General features: G+C 39.9%; 1 protein-coding gene across 7 annotated transcripts in view; it reads left to right on the top strand.

Annotated features, from left to right (window-relative positions):
• The first annotated feature begins 6,160 nt into the window (after window positions 1-6,160).
• The window catches only part of PHC3 (polyhomeotic homolog 3), an 80,274-nt gene continuing 65,372 nt past the window's right edge, over window positions 6,161-21,062 (top strand). For 6 of the 7 annotated variants that reach the window (XR_005722547.1, XR_005722546.1, XM_040248849.1 and 3 more), the window contains exons 1-4: window positions 6,161-6,214; window positions 8,686-8,851; window positions 12,541-12,696; window positions 13,793-13,870. Coding sequence is in view for 5 of the 7 variants with exons in the window: in XM_040248849.1 (XP_040104783.1) it covers window positions 6,201-6,214; window positions 8,686-8,851; window positions 12,541-12,696; window positions 13,793-13,870 (414 nt within the window). In the remaining 2 variants the exon portion in view is untranslated. Of the gene's footprint in view, window positions 8,426-8,685; window positions 8,852-12,540; window positions 12,697-13,792; window positions 13,871-21,062 lie in introns of all 7 variants that reach the window. The other variant, XM_040248826.1, reaches the window with a different exon arrangement.

Here is a 21,062-nt window from a genome sequence, read left to right as displayed (position 1 = left end):
AGATGTGGTTTTATTGGTTGAGCAAATTAATACATCCCCTGGTACCTGACATGCAGCTACCAATCTGACAAATATTTTTTCCTTGATACCTGTTAGCAAAGACCACCAGAAGCAGTTTGTTCTCAGCTGGAAAGGTCAGCAGTACATCTTCACAGTCCTACATCAGGGCTAAATCAATTCTCCAGCCTGTGTCATAACCAGCTTGCAAGAATCTTAAAAAAATATATTTATTTATTTGGCTGTACCAGGTCTTGTTGCCAGGATCTTCTATCTTTATTGCTGCATGTGGGATCTAGTTTCCTGATCAGGATCAAACCTGGACCCCCTGTATTGGGAGCACATAATATTAACCACTGGACGACCAGGGAAGTCCTGAGCCCACAGTTCACAAGAATCTTGATCACCTTTTTCTTCCACATCATATCACATTGGTTTTTTACATTGATGACACCATGCTGATTGGATGTAGTGAGCAAAAAGTAGCAACAACTCTTGACTTGTTGGTAAGACATTTGTGTGTCAGGGGGTGGAAAATAAATCTGACAAAAATTCAGTGACATTTCTTCTTTTATATCAGTGAAATTTCTAGGAGGTCCAGTGGTGTGGACCATGTTAAGATATCCCTTCTAAAGTGAAGGATAAAATGTTGCATCTGCTCCCTACCCTTACCCCTCTGTGGCTCGGAGGTAAAGAATCCGTCTGCAATGCAGGAGCCACAAGGTACAATCCCTGGGAAGATCCCTTGGAGGAGGGCATGGCAACCCACTCCAGTCTTCTTGCCTGGAGAATCCAATGGACAGAGGAGCCTGGAGGGCTATAGTCCATGGGATTGCTAAGAGTTAGACATAACTGAAGCAAGCCTTCAGCAGGCCCCATGGGTAAATCACAGCACAGGCTGTGATTAGGATTTTGGAACAAAGCTGTATCATCCTCTGCAGATAGCTGCCCTTTTGAGAAACAGCTCTTGGCCTGCTCCTTGACCTTTGCTGTTGGTTCAGTTGCTGAGTGGTGTCAGATTCTTTGTGACCCCATGAACTGCAGCACACCAGGCTTCTCTGTCCTTCACTATCTCCCAGAGTTGGCCCAAACTTATGTCCATTGAGTCAGTGATGCCATCCAACCATTTCATCCTCTGTCTCCCCCTTCTCCTCCTGCCTTCAATCTTTCCTAGCATCAGGATCTTTTCTAATGAGTCAGCTCTTCACATCAGGTGGCTAAAGTATTGGAGCTTCAGCTTTAGCATCAGTCCTTCCAATGAATATTCAGGGTTGATTTTCTTTAGGATTGACTGGCTTGATCTCCCTGCTGTCCAAGGGACTCTCAAGAGTTTTCTCCAGCACTACAGTTTGAGAGTTTAAATTCTTCGGGGCTCAGCCTTGTTACGGTCCAACTCTCACATCCATACATGACTACTGGAAAAACCATAGCTTTGACTGTACAGACCTTTGTTGGCAAAGTGATGTCTCTGCTTTTTAACATGCTGTCTATGTTTGTCATAGGTAGTCTTCCAAGGAGCAAGTGTCTTTTAATTTCGTGGCTGCAGTCACCATCCACAGTGATTTTGGAAACCAAGAAAATGAAATCTGACACTGTTTCCACATTTTCCCTATCTATTTGCCATGAAGTGATAGGACTAGAGGCCATGATCTTAGTGTTTTGAACATTGAGTTTTAAGCCAGCTTTTTCAGTCTCCTTTTTCATCTCCATCAAGAAGCTCTTTAGTTCCTCTTCATTTTATGCCATTAAAGTGGAATCATCTGCACGTCTAAAGTTATTGATATTTCTCCCAGCAATCTAGATTCCAGCTTGTGATTCATCCAGCCAGGCATTTCGCATGATATAAGTTAAATAAGCAGGGTGACAATATACAACCTTGATATACTCCTTTCCCAGTTTTGAACCAGTCTGTTGTTCTATGTCTGCTTCTAACTGTTGCTTTTTGTCCTGCACATAGTTTTCTCAGGTGGTAGGAAGATGGTCTGGTATTCCCATCTCTTTAAGAATATTCCACAGTTTGTTGTGATCCATGCAGTCAAAGGCTTTAGCATAGTCAATGAAGCAGAAGATGTTTTTCTGAAATTTCCTTGCTTTTTCTATGATCCAGCATATGTTGGCAATTTGACCTCTGGTTCCTCTGTCTTTTTTAAATCTAGCTTGTACATCTGGAAGTTCTCAGTTCACATACTGCTGAAGCCTGGTTTGAAGAATTTATTTGACCTTAGTAGAGACTGATCGCTTAATTATGGGTCACCAAATTACCATGGAATTTGAGCTGCCCATTATGAACTGAGTATCATCTGGTCAATCAGGCTGTAAAGCTGAATGTGCATAGCAATATCCTACCCATCAAATGGAGTGGATTATACATGATAGTGAGACAGGCTGGGACTTGGGACCCTTTGCTGCAGTGCTGCAATGCTCACACTTGGACACACATCTCCTCAAGCCACAAAACACAAAGAAACTGTATGGGACTAAAAAAACCTGATTGCTACACTTTTGAAGAGCCTGGAGGGTGTCGGAAGAAAAGTCACACCCTTGCATACAACACCACCTAAGGGATAGGCAAACCACCTAAGCCCTTGACCCCTGAATATACCCCTGCTGCTGCTGGGGAAAAAGCTTGCCCCTGTCACAGGGAGCAAGTAAGCAAGGGAATCTGTTGATTGTTCTCACTTCCCCCTGCTGCAGCAGGGGCCCCAGTATAGCCTCGCCTGACTTTCTTGTCTGGCCTCTAGTCAATTTCTATTGATTGAGGAAGGCCAAGAACCCTGGTCAGTACAACAGGGCTGAACAGGTGTTGAAGCCACAAGTGAGTTACACGAAGTGGGCCGAATTCCATGGTCCCCAGTCCTGCTCCTCTGCCTTCTCTCTCCATCATGTGAGGATACAGTGAGAAGGTGGCTGCAAACCAGGAAGAGGGACCTCACCAGATACTGAATCTGCTTGCACCTTGACCCTGGACTTCCCAGCCTCCAGGACTGTGGGAAAAAAACGTTCATTTAAGCCATCCAGTGCATGGTCTCTGTCATAACAGCCCAAACTAAGACAGAAATAGTAGTTTGCCAATGCTCGATCTAGTGTTCAGACCAGCACTGTCCAATAGAACTTTCTGTAATAATAGAAATGTTTTATATTTGCATGGTACCATACAGTTGCCACTAGCCACATATATCTATTGAGCACTTGATGTGTGACTAGTACAACTAAGGAACCAAAATTTTAATCTATCCCCCCTTTTCATTCCTGGAGACTTTTACCATTTCTCTAGGGATTAATAGAGTTTTCCAGTTAGTTTCCAGGTCTCCAGTTTCATTTTCCTCCAAAGCATCCTTGCTAGAGGGATTTTTCTAAAATTATATAGGATGCTAGCACTTCCCCAAAGCAACACTTCCTGGAAACTTTAGAAACTTTCAAGTTCTATTAGCATGACACATAAATCTTTTCCATAGGAAATCACAAAGAGGTAAAACACCTTCCTCTGTTTCATCAGATAAGGGATGGTAAGTTTCTTGAGATAGTCTTGCATCATACTTTGTCTCCTCTAACATTTCACACAGTGGTTTTCTGAATGATGCAGTGAAGAAAACTTGACTTTGGCCATGGAAAGCTTAAGTTAGAACCCCAATTCTGGAACTCCATTCTAGCAGTCACCATAGTCATTTAATCACCTTGACCTCACTATATTTCTGTGATAAATGAAAATGATAATTGTGAAGATCAAATGAGTTTGTGGAAATCCTCTGCCTTCAGTAATAGGATAGACAAATACTAGTTGTTGTTATAATAAATGTTGGGTTTGAAATGTTTCTAAAAAAGTAGTACTGGGAATTCTCTGGTGGTCTAGTGGTTAGGACTTGGTCCTTTCACTTCTGAGGCCCAGGTTTGATCCTTGGTTGGAGAACTAAGATCCTGCAAGCAACTGGGTGTGGCCAAAAAAAGAAAAAAAAAGCAGTACTGGCCTGACTTTATCCAATATGTATTATGACTTTTAAGGCCAATCTGCGTGAGATAACAATATAGATACAGGCCTTGGATATTCAAAGAAAGAGGGATGAAAAGGAACAATTATGGCGCATTTATTCCAAACATTCCTTTGGATTATAGATTTTTCATGTTTAGGTCTAAGACTGTTTTTTAAAAAATTAAAAATTTTCATTTATTTGGCTGCACTAGGTCTTAGTTGCAGCATGGGGGATCTTTACTTGTGGTATGCAAACTTAGTTGCTCTATGTGGGATCTAGTTCCCAGACCAGGGATTAAACCTGGGCTGCCTGCATTATGAGTGCAGACTCTCAGTCCCTGGACCACCAGGGAAGTCCTTAAGACTGCTTTCTTCAGTTTTGTTTTGATGAATGAAAATTTCAGCGATACCAATAGACAGTCAACTTGTTTTTTGACCACACAGCATGCAGGATCTTAATTCTGCTGTGATGAGGGACTGAAGCCACACCCCTTGTACTGGAAGTGCAGTCTTAACCACTAGACTGCCAGGGAAGTCCCAACAGTTGATTCTTGGGAATTATATGGCAATGGCATCATCTGCTGCTGCTGCTAAGTCGCTTCAGTCGTGTCCGACTCTGTGTGACCCCATAGACGGCAGCACACCAGGCTCCCCCGTCCCTGGGATTCTCCAGGCAAGAACACTGGAGCCGGTTGCCATGTCCTTCTCTAATGCATGAAAGTGAAAAGAGAAAGTGAAGTCGCTCAGTCGTGTCCGACTCTTAGCGACCCCATGGACTGCAGCCTACCAGGCTCCTCCATCCATGGGATTTTCCAGGCCAGAGTACTGGAGTAGGGTGCCATTACCTTCTCCGGCATCATCTGAGCAAATCAGAAAAGAAAGATGAAGTAGTAATATCTTATTTTTAAGCATCTACAGGGAATTTTCAAAGGGGACTTTCTCAGTGAGTTCTCCTAGGAATGGTAGGAAGGGTTTTGCTTTCAGATAAGAAAATAAGGTAAAGAAACAAGGTTATCATACAGGGAGATGTGGTAAAGGGACAATTTAGTCGACATTGAAAGTGGTCTTTTCCTTCCGCTAGGGACATCCTGATCACAGGATTTGTAAGACTGAGCATATTTTCATTAGCCCATATTACACTTTGTGTTGAATTTATGTCAGTAATTCATTTCTCAGGTTTTTTTTTTTTTTTTTGCCATTGCCGTGCAGCATGTAGAACCCTAGTTCCACACCCACGGGTGAAACCTTGGCCCCTCGCATTGGAAGGACCAAGGCTTAAACTTTGGACCACCAGGGAAGTTCCTCATTTCTCAGTTTTGACATGTGATTCCACCATCTTAAAAAGTACAAAAAGAAGGCATTATTTGTGTTCAAAATGCTTTATTTGGTGAAGGGCAGTGAAGATTTATTATTCCTTGAATTTAAATTTCCAAAGCACTTAATGGATCTGTCAGAACACTTAGATTGTGTGACTGTCTCTGTAAAATCCAGATTAAGGCTTGTTGGAAGACAGTGACTTGGTTCACTCATCTTCATATGTTTGTCTCATCCTGCTTCATATTAGTTGCCATGTGTGTAGAATACAGTAAATTATATTAGCAAACTGGTGGCTATTCCCGCTTGTTCTCTCTGCGGTATGCAAACTTGTAATCTCCACTAAGCGGTTAGTAAACTCACGTCAAAGAAATGGGTGATATTCATAGGGTAATATGATAATACCTTAACTGTCCACCGCATGGGCATGCAGAACTCTGTCTCTGAGCCCAAGAGAGGGCCTGCTGGTTCTATCCCCAAATTGCCATGCGCCCCGGGTAACAAGCCCTGCAGCTACCATGGCATTTCCTTTCACTCTGAGACCGCAGCATCCAATCCTCGCGTTACTCTCTTCCGTCTCCCTCTTTGCAGTTTGCACAAGCTTTGGTATATTTTAGATATTCATAAAATTTGTTATTTAACAGTCTAATCAGAACTTTTCATATCTCGGTTAGACACCCCTACCCAGTAGGAAGAAGACCCTAGAGAAAGCGAGGGGGTACACGTGAGACACTGCCATCTAAATTGGCAAAACCTGGTCACTTGCCCGAGCCAGTAAGCCTTCAGGGAGGAGGACTTGGGAGACGAAGGCGCCACGTGACCTCGGGGGCCCGAGGCTGAGCCGACCCCGCCCCTCCTCCTTTTTCTGCCGCCGCCGCCGGGGGGCGCATGCGCAGCCCATGTTAGTGATGGAGGAGAGAAGATGGCGGAAGCGGAGTGAGTGACTTGCTGGTGACTGATGTCGTAACTGGGGGGCGCGAGGGGGCAGCGACAAGTCCCCCCAAGGGGAAAGCTCAGGGCTCTTTCGCGGGCAGTGCGGGGGGAAGGGGACGCGAGAGCTTCCTTATCGTGGAGGAGCCTGCTTGGCCCTTGTCGGAGGACGGAGCCGAACTGTAAGGGTCCAGTTACCTCCAGGCGGGAGCGCCCCTTCCGCCGTCTGGTCCCGGATCTACGGGGCCCTGTGCGCAGGGTCCTTTCTCGGGTCCCTACCGCCGGGGTCTTCCGGAAGATGAGCCCGGCTGGGCCCCTCAGAGGCTGTCATCCCTGCAAGTGGGCCCCGCGGGCAGCGTTGTAACGGCCGCCCGCACCGGGGGCCCGCGGAGGCAGGGTAGGGCTGGGCGGGCACTGCCAGGCCTCCTTCTCGCTCGCGTCCTTCCCACCCCGGCGCCACCCCACTGCGCCTCAGTGGGAGAGCCCGAGACGCGGGGCTGCTCACTCCCTCCCCCGGCGGGCTCGGAGGAGGGTCTCAGCGGCGGGCGCTGTGGCGTGTTTGGCGGGGCTGAAAACACCCTGGTAGGAAAGATCTTTCTTTCCCTCGGGTCTCCGGCTGCAGTGCTGTTGCCGCCCTAGAGGGCCACATTCTTGTGTGGCGGTGTGATGGTATGCTTAGTTAGCGACTCAAACTTAAGTGTTTCCTGGGTAGGCCGCTTGTGCAGCGGAACTGCCGTTTGTGTTTTGCAGGCAAGATACAAGGCTAGTCGGTGGACTTAGCAAAATTGTTCTTTTGTGCCAGGTCTCCGGATGCAGTTTAATGATTTGGCCAGTTCTACCACCGATGTTTACACTTGTGTCTAGATTTTGGATTCTCTGTGACCATATTTAGTTACTGAACTGCTTACTGCAGGTTTGAGGAGATGGTTGAGCAGAACAGCACTGTACAAGGACCAGAATTAAAGCTGGCCTTTTGCATATCACTGATGGCGTGGTTCAGAAGTGTTACGACAGGCAGCAATTTGGTAAAAAGTTTACCACCAGACCTGTATGATGTTGAATTGTTAACATATGCTGCTGTGAGTTGATGATTGGAAAGGAGTTTGCAAAACTAACAAACTGCTCCCCAACCCTTCCCGACCCCCCAGTAAAAACCCCAGAGAAGTCTAAAGGTGTGTGAGTCATTTATTAATCAAAAAGGTTAGTAAGAGTTGGCTCCCCACTTTTTTCCTTTCACGATTCCTTTTATTAATCGGGCTTTTAAAAACATTTGATTCCTCACAGAGCAATCATACTCTTATGATTATACATATAAATACTGTTTATATATGTGATATAAAAAATTTGTAGGTAAGAGGACACTACGTGGGAATAGTGCATGCGTACACAGTTAGTGCCAAATTCCTTTGTCTTTTCCTGAAGTAGAAAGTGTTACGTTCTTGTCAGTACTTCTCATGTGAGGTGGGTCATATTATGTTTCTTAGAAGAAAAGATAAGAAAGGCAGAGAAAACCAGTATATTCTTAAGTTTGCTTTTTGTGGTGCATTTCTATCTCTACAATAAATATTATAGTTCTAGTTTCTACAACACTAAAGCACTCAGAATTGACTTAATATTTTGTTTGAATTTATTAAAATAAAAATTCTGTATTTGTATCAGAGCAGTGAAATGAGTTTGTAATGTTGGAGGGAAGATAATCAGAATGATACAAAACTGCACTTCATGCATAAGGAAAGTGACATAGTTACGCTGTTTTCAGAATTTGGAGCTGAATTTTGTCAAAGAGATTTTTGTTAGCAAGTGGGGAAATTGTTTTCCACTGCTTCTCTTATTTACCCAGGGTAATCTGCTTATGAGTATTAACTCGGAGCTATTAGATGTGGTAAGGACAGAATTGTAGAATAATTAGAGGGAAAGCAGTTTGAGTTAATAAATTATTTTTCAACCTATTTTCCTGGAGAACGTATTTTTAAATAAAGTACATATGGTAACTAAAAATTGAGTTAATTGACTAAGCTAAACAAAGTAGCACAAGTCCACAGGCATCATTTTTAATGTCTACATAAGAATGATTTTAATTTGTAATCAGTATGGTCAAAAGAATATAAAGAAGTATCTTAATACTCTGATATTGCTTAAGTTTTAATTTTCCTAGGTAGTATTCTGTCATCACCTGTTTTGGTTTCAAGACATTCATCTTCCTTCAGCAATAAAAAGGTAAACTTTAGGCCAGGCTTTATCTGAGTTCTGTATCCTGAGTCCTCTGGATTCAAATTTAGTAGATATGAATTGTTAATTATGCTTTATCTTTGTAAACTATTTTTCCCTTTCACTTGTTTATGGTGACTGTGTGCTATCTGTATTTTATGAGGTCCTTCTTAGAAATTTAGACTGTTCTGATATTTCTTGGAATAATTAAATATTCTTTAAACAGTATAATGCTTTTGCCAATACAAATCCTTTGTGCTCTCTGCTAGATTTAAGGACCACAGTACAGCTATGGATAGTGAACCAAGCCCCGGAACATCTTCTGTGTCGACAACAAACAGCAGCACCACCACCACCACCATCACTACTTCCTCCTCTCGAATGCAGCAGCCTCAGATCTCTGTCTATAGTGGCTCAGACCGACATGCTGTACAGGTATTTCAGTTACCGTGGTGGGTAGGCTAAGACTTAGGAGCCTTTACTTTTTGCTTAAGCCAGGTAAATATATTGTTTCATATCCTCAAATGAGTTACATGATAACCCTCTAAGTGAGTACAGTTAGAATTGTGAACGTTTGGAACTACCAACAGAGTCATTTAATAATCATTCGATTGGGAGGGCCTACATTTGTCAGCCTGTAGCTTCGAACACAATGTCAGGAAACTTATATTGGGAGGGCCTACATTTGTCAGCCTGTAGCTTCGAACACAACGTCAGGAAACTTATAATTGGAAGGATCTGCTGCTGCAAGTGGGGAAACTCGACCAAGAGCCCCAACATGAAAATAGCTTTAGGTTTTTCTGGATTATTGTGTATTTGAACCCAGAATTTGGACTTAGGATTTATTCATCTCTGTAGATAAGTTAAGAGGTTCATTTTAAACCCAAGAACCCTAAGCAAGAGGATCCATCAGGAGCTATCAGGCAGAGGAGAAAGGGAATATTAGGAAAAGTCTTAGGCTGTTCACTTAGTTGAGAAAATAAAGTTTAGCTGGTTAACCTTTGTAGGGAAGGAGCAAATTAGCAAAGATGGTGGTGGTCAGGCTCTCTCGGCCCATAGTCTCTTGCCCCATGTTTTGTAAATACAGTTGTGTAACAGCTGAGATCACTTACAGCACTGCGCATGTGTGTCGCGATGTACCCCCTTGACCACGGGCCACTTTTGTTCTGTAAACCTATATAAGCTCCACCTGGAAAGCCCTTGCGGCAGCATTATGGCTGTGTCCGCTGGGTCCACCACAAGAGAATATGGCGTGTCTACTGTTAAGCCTGCTGTGCCAGTCAGGAGAGAAGAAACGTGTCTGCAGTTCTTCTGGCTCCTTGCATCTTCTTCCAGCTTCCCCGGTCACTCCTTGCCTACCCTTGCTTTAGCAAACAGTGAGATACAGCAAGGCAGCCTTTATAGTAATGGAGGTTGGGGCAATATGGCATTGCATAGAAGGAGCATGGGCATTGCAGGCTGATGCAGGTTTTGTTTGAATTCCATTTTCTTTACTGTAGCTAGCCTTGAGTGAGAGGCATAATCTCCTTGAGCCTCAGGAAACTATAAAATGAGAATGAGACCACCTGCTTAATTAGTTATGAGGATTAGACGAAGGATCTAGAATTTTGTGGGGCACATTATATACTCAGTAAATGATAGTAGCTAAAAATAAATAAATAAATAAATGATAGTAGCTAATACATACTGAATAATTATGTGCTAAGTATTTGATAAATGCTTTACATGGATTATTTCCATTCAACAGATGGAAAAATTGATGTTTTAAATTGGCTAAATAACTTTCCTAAACTCACATACCTAGTTGGTACTCTTGACTTTAGAGTTGTGCCCTTAAATACTTAGTTTTTTCCCATTACACCTGTTTTCTTTCTCAAATCTGCATAATTGCACTCCACCCTGAAAAAAAACAGACCTGGTTTTGTCATCTCCCTGATCCATTTTTCTAGAGTGCAGATCCCAGTATACTGACTGTCTAGCTGTTATATGGCTTAGTATTCTGAAATTACTGTGGAGTAGAATCAGGATTGTTGGAAACTCGTCCGTCAGTTCAGTAGAAATTCAGACTGGAACATAGTGTTTTTAGTGTTTTTCACCTTTCTCTGAGGCAAGGGAAACAGGGAAGAGTATCTAGATCCTTGAACATAAAGATAATGTGATATTTGAAATACCATTTTTTCTCCACCTATTTTCTAAGCTGGCTGTGTTAATAAAAAGCCAGTTACTCGAGATTTGTAGTTGAAGATAATATCTCACGAACAGCACTAACTCTAATTCTTACAAGATTATAGAATTGCTTCCCTTAAAATGTAATCAAATCAATATTTATTGAACTGCCTAAGTAGTTTAATACCTTCCAGCTCCCCCCTCCCCCCGGCCCGTGAATCCTTTTCACCTTCCTTGCTCAAAATAAGAGCAATGTGCTGTATCTTTAACTTGTTTTTAAAGAGTCTCTCATCCATGAGTATGGCACTGAATGGTAATGAAAAATTGTGCTGACAATGGAAAAAATAAGTATATTCAAATAAGTTATTCATTTTAAATTTCACTTTGATTTTAGAGTTTTGTTATGGAATTAGAGCAACATATACAGATTACCTAACCAAAAAGATAGATTGTTGTGATTCTAAAGCACTTAATGCTGGTCTGTACTTCTCTGCAACTAGGGGTCAAAAGCCTATATTGACTTTGTGACAGGAATCTGAAGCAGGTATAGCAGTCTGTTGTTGGCGGATTGTGACATGAATGCAGGAAGGTAAAAAACAAGGAAATGTGCTTTCTTGGAATTTTAATAAAGACATTCATACCTTTGTGATAAAGGTATCCTGAGTCAGAAGCTCAAACTATAGGATTATGTCTCTTTTTCTCCATTAGCTCTTTGAAAACTCTGGTTTGATCCTGAGATTTAGGGTGCTGTTTTAGAGTCCCATTGGGCATGACATGACTTTGGGATGTGATTGCAGAGGACTGGTGTAGTCCAGTGTACCATTTGGACAGATAAAGGATTTTTCTCTTTTATTAGAACTCTTTTGACTGTTTCACATTTATCAATTTATGAAGTTTGGGTTCAGAGTTTTCATTTTACCAATAAATAGTCACAGTAATGAACACTTGTAAGATTTTTTTTTTAGTAAGAATAATTTTATTTTGTGTTGAAACAATTGCATCTGACATTTAAAAAACATGAGTGGTTACTTAGTAATTTTCTAAAAGGTTTTATAATTTTATGTGGTTATTACTATAATGAAGCTAAGTTTTTTCAGACATTTAGAAAAAAATAACATGAGAATCAGGTAAAAAATCACTTCTAATCTAGCTACCTATCAGTAGTCTTTTAATGTTTTCCTGAATATTCTTTAAAATATTTTAATATAAATGGTATCTTACTCTGTACACTATTGAGTGACCTTTTCCCACCTAATGATGTATTTGGAAATGATTTTGTTGCTAGCTATTATCTGCTCTGTTCAATATAGTAACTGTTAGCTGCATGTGGCTATTTTATATTTAAATTAAAATTCAGTAAAATTAAATTACTTAGTTCCTTGGTTGCACTAGTCTCCTTGTAAGTGCTTAGTAGATACTTAGGGTTAGTGGCTACTGTATTGGACAGCACTGATCTGTTATACATTACTGTTTGTAATACATGCAGGATATACATATTCTTTTTATACCCAAATCATGAATTCTAACAAGTTTTATCCAAAATGGGTATTCCAGTTTACATTGTTACTAACAGTGTATGAGCGTATCTGTTTCTCCAGTAGTAGTAGTAGTCTTTAAAATGTTTATTCATTGGAAGGTTGAAAAAGTGTCGTGTTTTAATTTGTAAGTTTTGACTACTAATGAGATTGAAGATATTTTCAAATGCTTACTTAGCCCTTTTTCCTTTGGTGAATTGCCTCTATTGGGTAACTTTAATCTGTACAGATTAGTGAATCCTAGTGATGTATAACCAGGAGAGAAGTGTTAATAAGTGTGAAGATATTGAATATTAAAGGAGTGAAATTTTAAATTTCTAATACTTCATGGTTACTTTTACTTTTTAAAGTTTCTAATACAGCTTTTCTAATACTTTATGGTTAAGATTATGGTTTGACATTGGTTCAATTGACTTATCACAGGTAATTCAACAGGCACTGCATCGCCCTCCCAGCTCAGCTGCTCAGTATCTACAGCAGATGTACGCCGCGCAGCAGCAGCACTTGATGCTGCACACAGCGGCTCTCCAGCAGCAGCACTTAAGCAGCTCCCAGCTTCAGAGCCTTGCTGCTGTTCAGGTGAGACTGAAACGAATTAAGAACTTACGAGGCCAAAGTTGACATTGCCTGCAGACAATTACTGAAAATAAAAACACTGGGTATCATCGCAGAGTTTTGAAATGTCCTGTTTTTTTTTTTTTTTTTTTTTTTTAAAGAAAATATAATAGGCTGCCAAATAAAAGTTAGTTTAAAAAAATGAATGTTTAATGTGTTACTCTGTTGCTGAGTTTTGTCCCTCTGCTTTTTATCTACATTGCAGAAATGCTATACCAGTCTTGTGTGTATAAAATTTTAGGGATGACAGTGAATAGTTAAGGTTACATAAATCTTATTTACATTTTAACCAGAAACGGTTTTTTTAAATTACATAAGTAGTTTACACTCATTAAAAAAAAAAAAAACCAGTATAAAATCGTTCATAAGAGGTAAAGTATAGAGGTGTTCCTTTTCTACACCCACTGGTATTTTCCACTCTTCAGAGGTGGCCACTGTTTAATATGCATCCCTCCAGAAATATTCTGTATAAAAATGTGTATGTGCACTTTTCTAAAATCCAGTCATATGATTCTTAATGCTATCAGGATGATTTTATGATTAAATGTTTATGTTTTTAAATGTTCATCATTATTACATTGTTTATTTAAATAAAACTCTAATGTGAGATTTAAATCTCATCGCCAGAGTAGGATCTCAAGTTGACTGAACCTGAAAAAGGTTTTTCTGTTAAACACGTCTCAGCTGTTACTTCTTCTCATTAGTGTAATTTTAAATAACATCTTGTTCATGATAGGAAACTGAAACCCAGTGGCATTTGATATAGCTCCAGTTTATTTTTCATAACAATGGATTGGTAATTTCACTTCAAAGAAGAAATCTATAGAGTAAAACTGACAGTGGGTGCAGCTCTTAAAATAAGATGAGCTTTTGGGTCTTCTGTTTTCACCATGCAGTGTTTTCTTTTTTTCTTAATTTGTTTGACCAAAACTTAATCCATGTTGACTGTAAAATGACTGTAAAATAGATGTTTTGACTTCTGTTGTGACTTTTGTAGTATCCTGGTACAAGAACCTTTAACTTCAGACTTCTTATAGACTTAAAGATCTTATTATTTTAGGCAAGCTTGTCCAGTGGAAGACCACCTACGTCCCCCACAGGAAGTGTCACACAACAGTCAAGTATGTCTCAGACATCTGTAAGTGCTCTAATTTTTTTCCTGGTTTTAAAATTTTAGATTATTGCTTTCCAGAAATGAACTGTTAAAATTTACAAAGCTGTTACTGTTTCTGTTGAGTACTGTTTAAGTAACAAGTGGCTAGAAACAGGAATGGTAAATTTCCAGAATTTGGAACTAATGTCAACCTTCTGAAAATCTGAGTCATAAAAATATTTTTGTATTATTTCTTATACATATTTTCCCCTTGATTGTGTTCAGATCTTCTATGATTGTGAATGGTTGCAGTTTTCAGTGTGCATTGAGAGCATGGAATATATAATGCAGGAAAGTGAAGTCATGCATTTACTATGACAAGTACTAGAGAATGTCATGTCCTTGGTAGACATCTAAGTGTTTCTAGCTTTTTCCGTGCAGTTCACATTTTAGAAATTTTACTTCCCAGCTTATGCTTGCTTGAGCTATCTGGGTCAAATTTACAAGTATCCATTCAAAATAGTGTAATTTATTTTGAGAAGAGAATAAAAGGTGATTTGCTATATTGCACATATGTACTGGGAAATTGTGCAAAGTATTCCAGTTAAAAAGAAATTTACAGGTGTGGTAATACTTGTTTACCCTTTTATTTTGATGTAATTTCAAATTGCATGAATAATAAAAATTTCTATGTACTCTCTACTTAGATTCACCAATTTTGGCTCACTGCTTTATCATTCATTCTTTCTGCCTACATATATACAGTTACCTTTTTCTGAACCATTTGTGGATAAGTTGAGACATGTTCCTTTACGCCTGAATACTTTGATATGTATTTTCTAGGAACAAAGTCATTCTTTTATGAAGCCACATGAAACAGGTCAAATTCAGGAAATTTAACATTGATACACTGTTGTTCATATTCATATTTCATCAGTTCTTCCAGATTTCTCAGCCTCATCCCTATAGACCTTATAATAGACCAGATAATTCTTTCTTATGGAGGTGCTGTCCTGTGTTTGTAGGGTGTTTAATAGCATCCCTAGCTTAGATATCAGTAGGCTGTGCCCTTCTCCTTTCCCCAGTGTGAACAACCAAAACTGTCTGCAGGCACTGCCAGGTGTTTTCTGAGGGGCCAGATTGCCCCTTGTTGAGAACCATTGAGTTAAACTAATAATGTCCTTCCTAGCTACTTTTTTCTGATCCAGGATGGTAATACTTTGATAACATAGACTCCAGTGGAATATAGTTTATAGATTACTGAGGAATTAAAGTTGAACTTGTGCTATATTTCTTCAGCTAAGGGTGTGGTCTTTACTAAGTACATGTATAATGAGCACATAGTTATTTGTGGGCTATTGATGTTTTTAATTAAAAAATTCTGTTTTAGGATGGAAATAGCTTAGAACATGAATAAAATTACTTACAAAAGAAATTACTTGTGACTTGAAAATGTTAGACTGAAGAAAATGAAAAATTTAAGTAATGTATTTAGCCCTAAGCAATAATGCTATATAGTTATGGTTATTGATGTCAGATAATATCTTAATTAATAGATTGGTAGTTATGGAACATACTGGTAAACTAGTTAAATAATTATAGATAAATTCTTTATGAAGTAACTGGAATAGCACTAGGGTATACACACACACACACGTGTTCTGAGGGCTTCCCTGGTAAACTAGTTAAATAATTATAGATAAATTCTTTATGAAGTAACTGGAATAGCACTAGGGTACGCACGCACGCACGCACGCACGCACGTACGTACGTGTTCTGAGGGCTTCCCTGGTAGTGCAGCTTATAAAGAATCCACCTGCAATGCAGGAGACCCATGTTCGATTCCTGGGTCAGGAAGATTTCCTGGAGAAGGGATAGGCTACCCACTCCAGTATTCTTGGGCTTCCCTGGTTGCTTAGCTAGTAAAGAATCCACCTGCAATGCGGGAGACCTGGGTTCAATCCCTCGGTTGGGAGCATCCCCTGGAGGAGGGCATGGCAGCCCACTCCATTATTCTTGCCTGGAGAAACCCCATGGATGGAGGAGCCTGGCAAGCTACAGTCCATGGGGTCACAAAAAGCCAGACACAACTGAGCGACCAAGCATAGCACAGCATGTGTTCTGGACATTTTTCCCTTCACATTATTAAAATTATTCACATTAAAACTATTTTTGTTCCATTATAGTTTTGTTTATGTGACTTTTAGAACCATAGTTCTGGTGATTGTGCTTATTTTTTATGAAATTGTTACTACTACTTGTCATAAGTCATTGCCAGAATCTCTGGATAACCGGTGAGAGGAAAAGAAGTAGAGAGAATAGATGCCTAGAAAAACCAGAGAATGATACATTGCATTTGTTTTGTGTTCTGTCCCAGCTGAACAGTAGCTCAAGTGAGTTGACTGGCAGTCCAAATTATGATACCCAGGGTAGCTTTTAAGAGGGGCAGAGCATAATAGCAGAAATCCCTAGATAGTGATAATAATGAATTGTCTGTTGGCAGTCTGCTAGTTTTCAGAATTTTGGTTGTTTTGAGATAGGTGCCTGATAACAATGAACATAGAGAGGGAAGGGTCAATCCTCTCATAGATAAAAGGAGTTCAAGGTAGGTTGTCAAGTCACCTGACAAATAGGTTGGGATTTAGAGTAGCAGTGAAATGCCAGAGGGGAAATGGAATATTATATTTAAAAAAATGAGGTAAAAAGTCCAGTATACCACATGGGGAAACTATGTGTGGGGAGAAGACCATTGTTAATTGATTGTATAGTGCGTGCCAGCATCCTTTTCTTTCCTGTAATTAGAACAGAAAGGCTAATTCTATAGTCTTAACCAGTAGTGAGAGTGGTTTGTATGTGTGTTTGATTGATTGGCTCTAAAATTAGTTGGGACTGAGTCTTTAGGTTGGATGTCTTTGTACTTGTATTAAGTGCAATGTAATTAAAAACTTCTGTGAAAAAAGCAAAAACAATGTTAAACAATAGAGTGGTTGAAAATATATTTGCACCATGTATGTCACACAGCTTGTATTTGTGAAATACCAAGGGCTGTATTATATTAGTAAGATAAATAATGTGAATTCACAAGAGACCTGAATTGGTAATTTTCAAAAGATAGACTACTTTTGGCTTTTAAGCACATGAAAATATGTTTACTGGTAATAAAGAAGTGAATGTAAAAACATCATTGTTTTATTTTCACTTGTTAGATTAGAAAATGGGGGAAAAATTGAGACGATAACTGTTGACAAGTATGGTACACTCATAAACCTATTGGCGGGAATGTAATTGGTACACCTTTTCTAGAAGGTTATTTAGCAGTGTGTATGAAAGTTTGAACCACATGCCCTTTCACATAGCAGTCTAATTTTTAGTGAAATGATGTCATTGACTAAATATGAGAGATAATGATGACATAGATAATTACGCAAATATGCATGGTTTGTAATAGTAGGAAATTATAAACAATACAAATGTTCTTTAATTGAGGATTAGTTAAATGATAGTTAATTCAAATACTGCAGCTGCTTTAGAATGCTATATGTGTATATATAGAGACAGATTTTCATTAGTTATTAAGTGAAAATAACATATAGTATTAGTTCATTTAGCTTATTTAATAGGTTATTCTGTATTTTAGTTCTAAAACTTTTTGTTCTTTTTCTTTTGCTGAGAGTTTACTTTTCATTTGTTTCAAGTTGGGTCATACTTGCTTGTTCAAAGCATTTTTATGACTGCTGCTTTAAAATCTTTGTCAGATAATTAAAATATTTTCCATCTTGGTGTTGGCATCTGTTACCTTTTTCATTCAGCTTGAGGTCTTTCTGGTTTTTGGTACAATGAGTGATTTCTGATTGAAACTTGGACATATCGAGTATTATGAGATTGTGGATCTTAGGTTTTGGCTGGTTTCCAAAAGGGAACATGTGCCACCTCCTCACTGCCATTTGAGGTAGAAGTCCAGATTCCCCGTTTGGTTTCCAGTGATACCTGAGGGATGCTCCCTGTGATTGCCGAGTCAGTGTGGGTTCTGGCTCCTCACTAGGCCTCTACTGATGTTTCTCTGGCTAGGAGGGAAAGGAGTGCCCAGTCATTGCTCCCTATGTGGTCTCCACTGATGCTTTAGGGTTGGGGTGGGTTGTTATTTGTGGTCTGTTATTGCTTGGCTGATATGAAGGTCTTGGCTCTCTACGTGGCCTTCTCTGACACTAACCCATTGGATGGGATTGGGGGTGCCTCATTACAGCCTGGGGAGGGGAGAGGCCTGGGTCTTTGCTAGTGTGGATGTGGCTACAGTGTTTCTGTGGTGTTTGGCTGGAGTAGAGGAATTACTGTCTAAAAGTTTTCTGTGTTGCTAGGCTGTCCCTTTTCTGATCCTCAGCTATAAAGAGCAGCTCATTGGAGCTTTTTCTTTTTTTTTTGTCTATACCCATTTCTGTTTCTGGGTTATTAACTTGTTCAGCTTTCTGTTTGGATTATATGAGATTTTAAAAAAAATCCAGGGAGCGTGCAACTGCGAGGTTCACTGAGTCCTGGAGTCTACTTTCCTCCATCTTTTAGAACTTTCTTATGTTTATTTTCTATGCAGTGATGGGGTTTTTAGTTATACTTAGGGGTAAAGTATGTGTCTATTCCACTTTCCTGGAAACAGAATTCCTACCCCTTATTTTTTAAAACTTATATCTGTCTGGTTATATAGGAAGAAAATCTGTAATACACAACAAACTGTTAATCAGTGGTTACCTTTGAGAAAGTAGGTTGAAAAGTTTCATTTTGTCTTAAAAAAACATCAATGCTCTGTTGTTGTCTTAGATACAGACAATACAAATGTATACATGAAAGTGACATCCCATTTCAGTAGACCCTTTTGCCCTGACAAAGTTTTGTGTGAAGCTTATTACTTACTACTGTGCATTTCTATACATAAATGTAAGTAGATAGGCCTGTGGTTAATTCTGTTTTAGTGTAAGTGAAGTGCCATCATTCTGTCTCTGTCTCTTCTAAGTGTGGGCATTTTCAGCTAGAAAGGATTACGTGGCTGGAAATTGGAATTTTAAGTCTTTAAATGATTCAAGGGCTCTTTGTATCTCATTCCCTTTGTTGTTTTTTGGCCTTAGAATCTACATTAATCCCGGATGTTTTGACTTTAATTCACTGTACTGTTCTAGTAAAAAGGAAAAACCTTATTTTTTATAACTTTCTAGCTCTGATGCCAGAGAGGATGAGCCTTTTTTTTTTTTGGCTGCACCATGTAGAATCATAATTCTGTGACCAGGGAGCATACCCATGCCTCCTGACTTGGGAGCAGAAAGTCTTAACCACTGGACCACCAGGGCATCCCAGGATGAGATTTTGAAGCCCAGTTGGTTTTATGACTTTATTCATTCATAATTCACTCATTTATTCAACAAATATTTATTGAGCATTTAAATACTACTTTAGTACTGAGACACAGCTGACAAAATCTGTATGGAGCTAGGGATATATCGATACTAAGTAACCTAGTATATAATATGTCAGTTGGTAAGCTCTGCAGAGAAAAATAAAGCAATGAAGAGGAATGGGATGAGGGAATTTCCTGTTTAATTAGGGTGGTCAGGGAAAGCATTGCTAATAAAAATGGCATGTGAAGGAGGGTGAGGGAGGCAAAGATGCTTAAGAAACAGAAAGGAGTAATTAGCCTCCAATTTAAATAAATTTTAAATTAAAAAAAAAACAGGAGAGTGGTGTGGCAGGTGTGGAATGAAAGTGGGAGTATGTTTAGAGATAACTTTAGAGAGGAAATTATCTAATCACAAGATTATTAAACCCTTGGGTTTTACTCAGCATGAGTTGGGAAGCTGCTAGAAAGTTATTTTATTTGGGATGTGACATGATCTCATATAGGCTTTAACAACTACAATGTTGAGTAGGTTCTAGGGGGCAATGATAGAAGTAGGGAGACTGGTTAAATGGTTCCTGTAATCTGAGAGCGAGATACTGGGGGCTGGACCATGATGGTGACGATAGATGTAGTAAAAAGTGGTTAGCAAAGATTCTGAATATTTGTTCCACCAATATTTTATTATAGAAATTTGGATGTTTGGAAAATAGCTAATAGTAGGTGCTGAGGGATTGACGAAAAGATGTGAGGAAAGGTAAACAGTCACGGATAAACTGTAGTATTTTGGCCTGAGTGCCTGGAATGATCTGCCAAAGAAGGTGTTGGAAAAGAAAATCAGGAGTTTGGTTTTAGACATGATGTGTGTTAGACACCCCCCCATACATGTTGATAGACATTGGCTGTATGAATTTGGAGTTCATATAGCCAAATGGCTATTGGCAGGACTGATGACGGTCCTTGTATATCTCATTGACATTTCCAGTCAACCAGGGTACCTGATGACTTTACTACCCATTGTGGAGTATTATGAGCGAGTTTGGTAGAATGGAGGACATGAGGGACCTAGCTTCTAGTCTTAATTTTGTGACTAACTGGTGGCATGACTTAGGGCAAGTGACTAACCTCCTTACACCCCACTTTTCTTTCATGTAAAATTGTCTAATTAGATGGTTTTTAGTCTTTTCACACATATGTTCCTGGGTTTAGATCAAGGAGAGTTTCAGGAGATGAACCTGAATGTGCACTGAATTCTGTCCCTCCCAAATTGGTATGTTGAAGTTTTAAACCCACATGTGACTATATTAGAAACAGGGTTATTAACGAGGTGTGTTAGTTGCTCGGTCGTGTCTGACTCTTTTGCAACCCCATGGACTATGGCCCGCCAGGCTCCTCTGTCTATGGAATGCTCCAGACAGGAATACTGGAAGTGAAGTGAAGTTGCTCAGTCGTGTCCGACTCTTTGCAACCCCGTGGACTGTAGCCTGCCGGGCTCCTCTGTCCATGGGATTTTCCAGGCAAGAATACTGGAGTGGGTTGCCATTTCCTTCTCCAGAAGAATACTGGAGTGGATTGCTATTCCCTTCTCCATTTAAGGAGGTGATTAAGGTTAAATGAGGTCATAAGTGTGGAGCTCTGATCCAGTGAACCTGGTGTCTTTATCAGAGGAAGAGACACAAGAAATGGACATATAAACATGTCCCTCTTTCTGCTGAGAGGACACAGTGAGAAGTGGCCATCTGCAAGCCAGCAGAGAGCTCTCAGCAGAAACTGAATTGGCTGGCACCTTGATCTTGGACTCCTTAGCCTCTGGAACTTGAGCTACCTTGTCTGGCACCTTGTTAAGGCAGCCGCAGCAGA

Source organism: Oryx dammah, unplaced genomic scaffold, assembly GCF_014754425.2.
Source record: "Oryx dammah isolate SB20612 unplaced genomic scaffold, SCBI_Odam_1.1 HiC_scaffold_2, whole genome shotgun sequence".
Classification (NCBI taxonomy): Eukaryota; Metazoa; Chordata; class Mammalia; order Artiodactyla; family Bovidae; genus Oryx; species Oryx dammah.
Note: the sequence above shows the minus strand (reverse complement) of the source record. Positions and strands in the feature narration are given on the sequence as shown.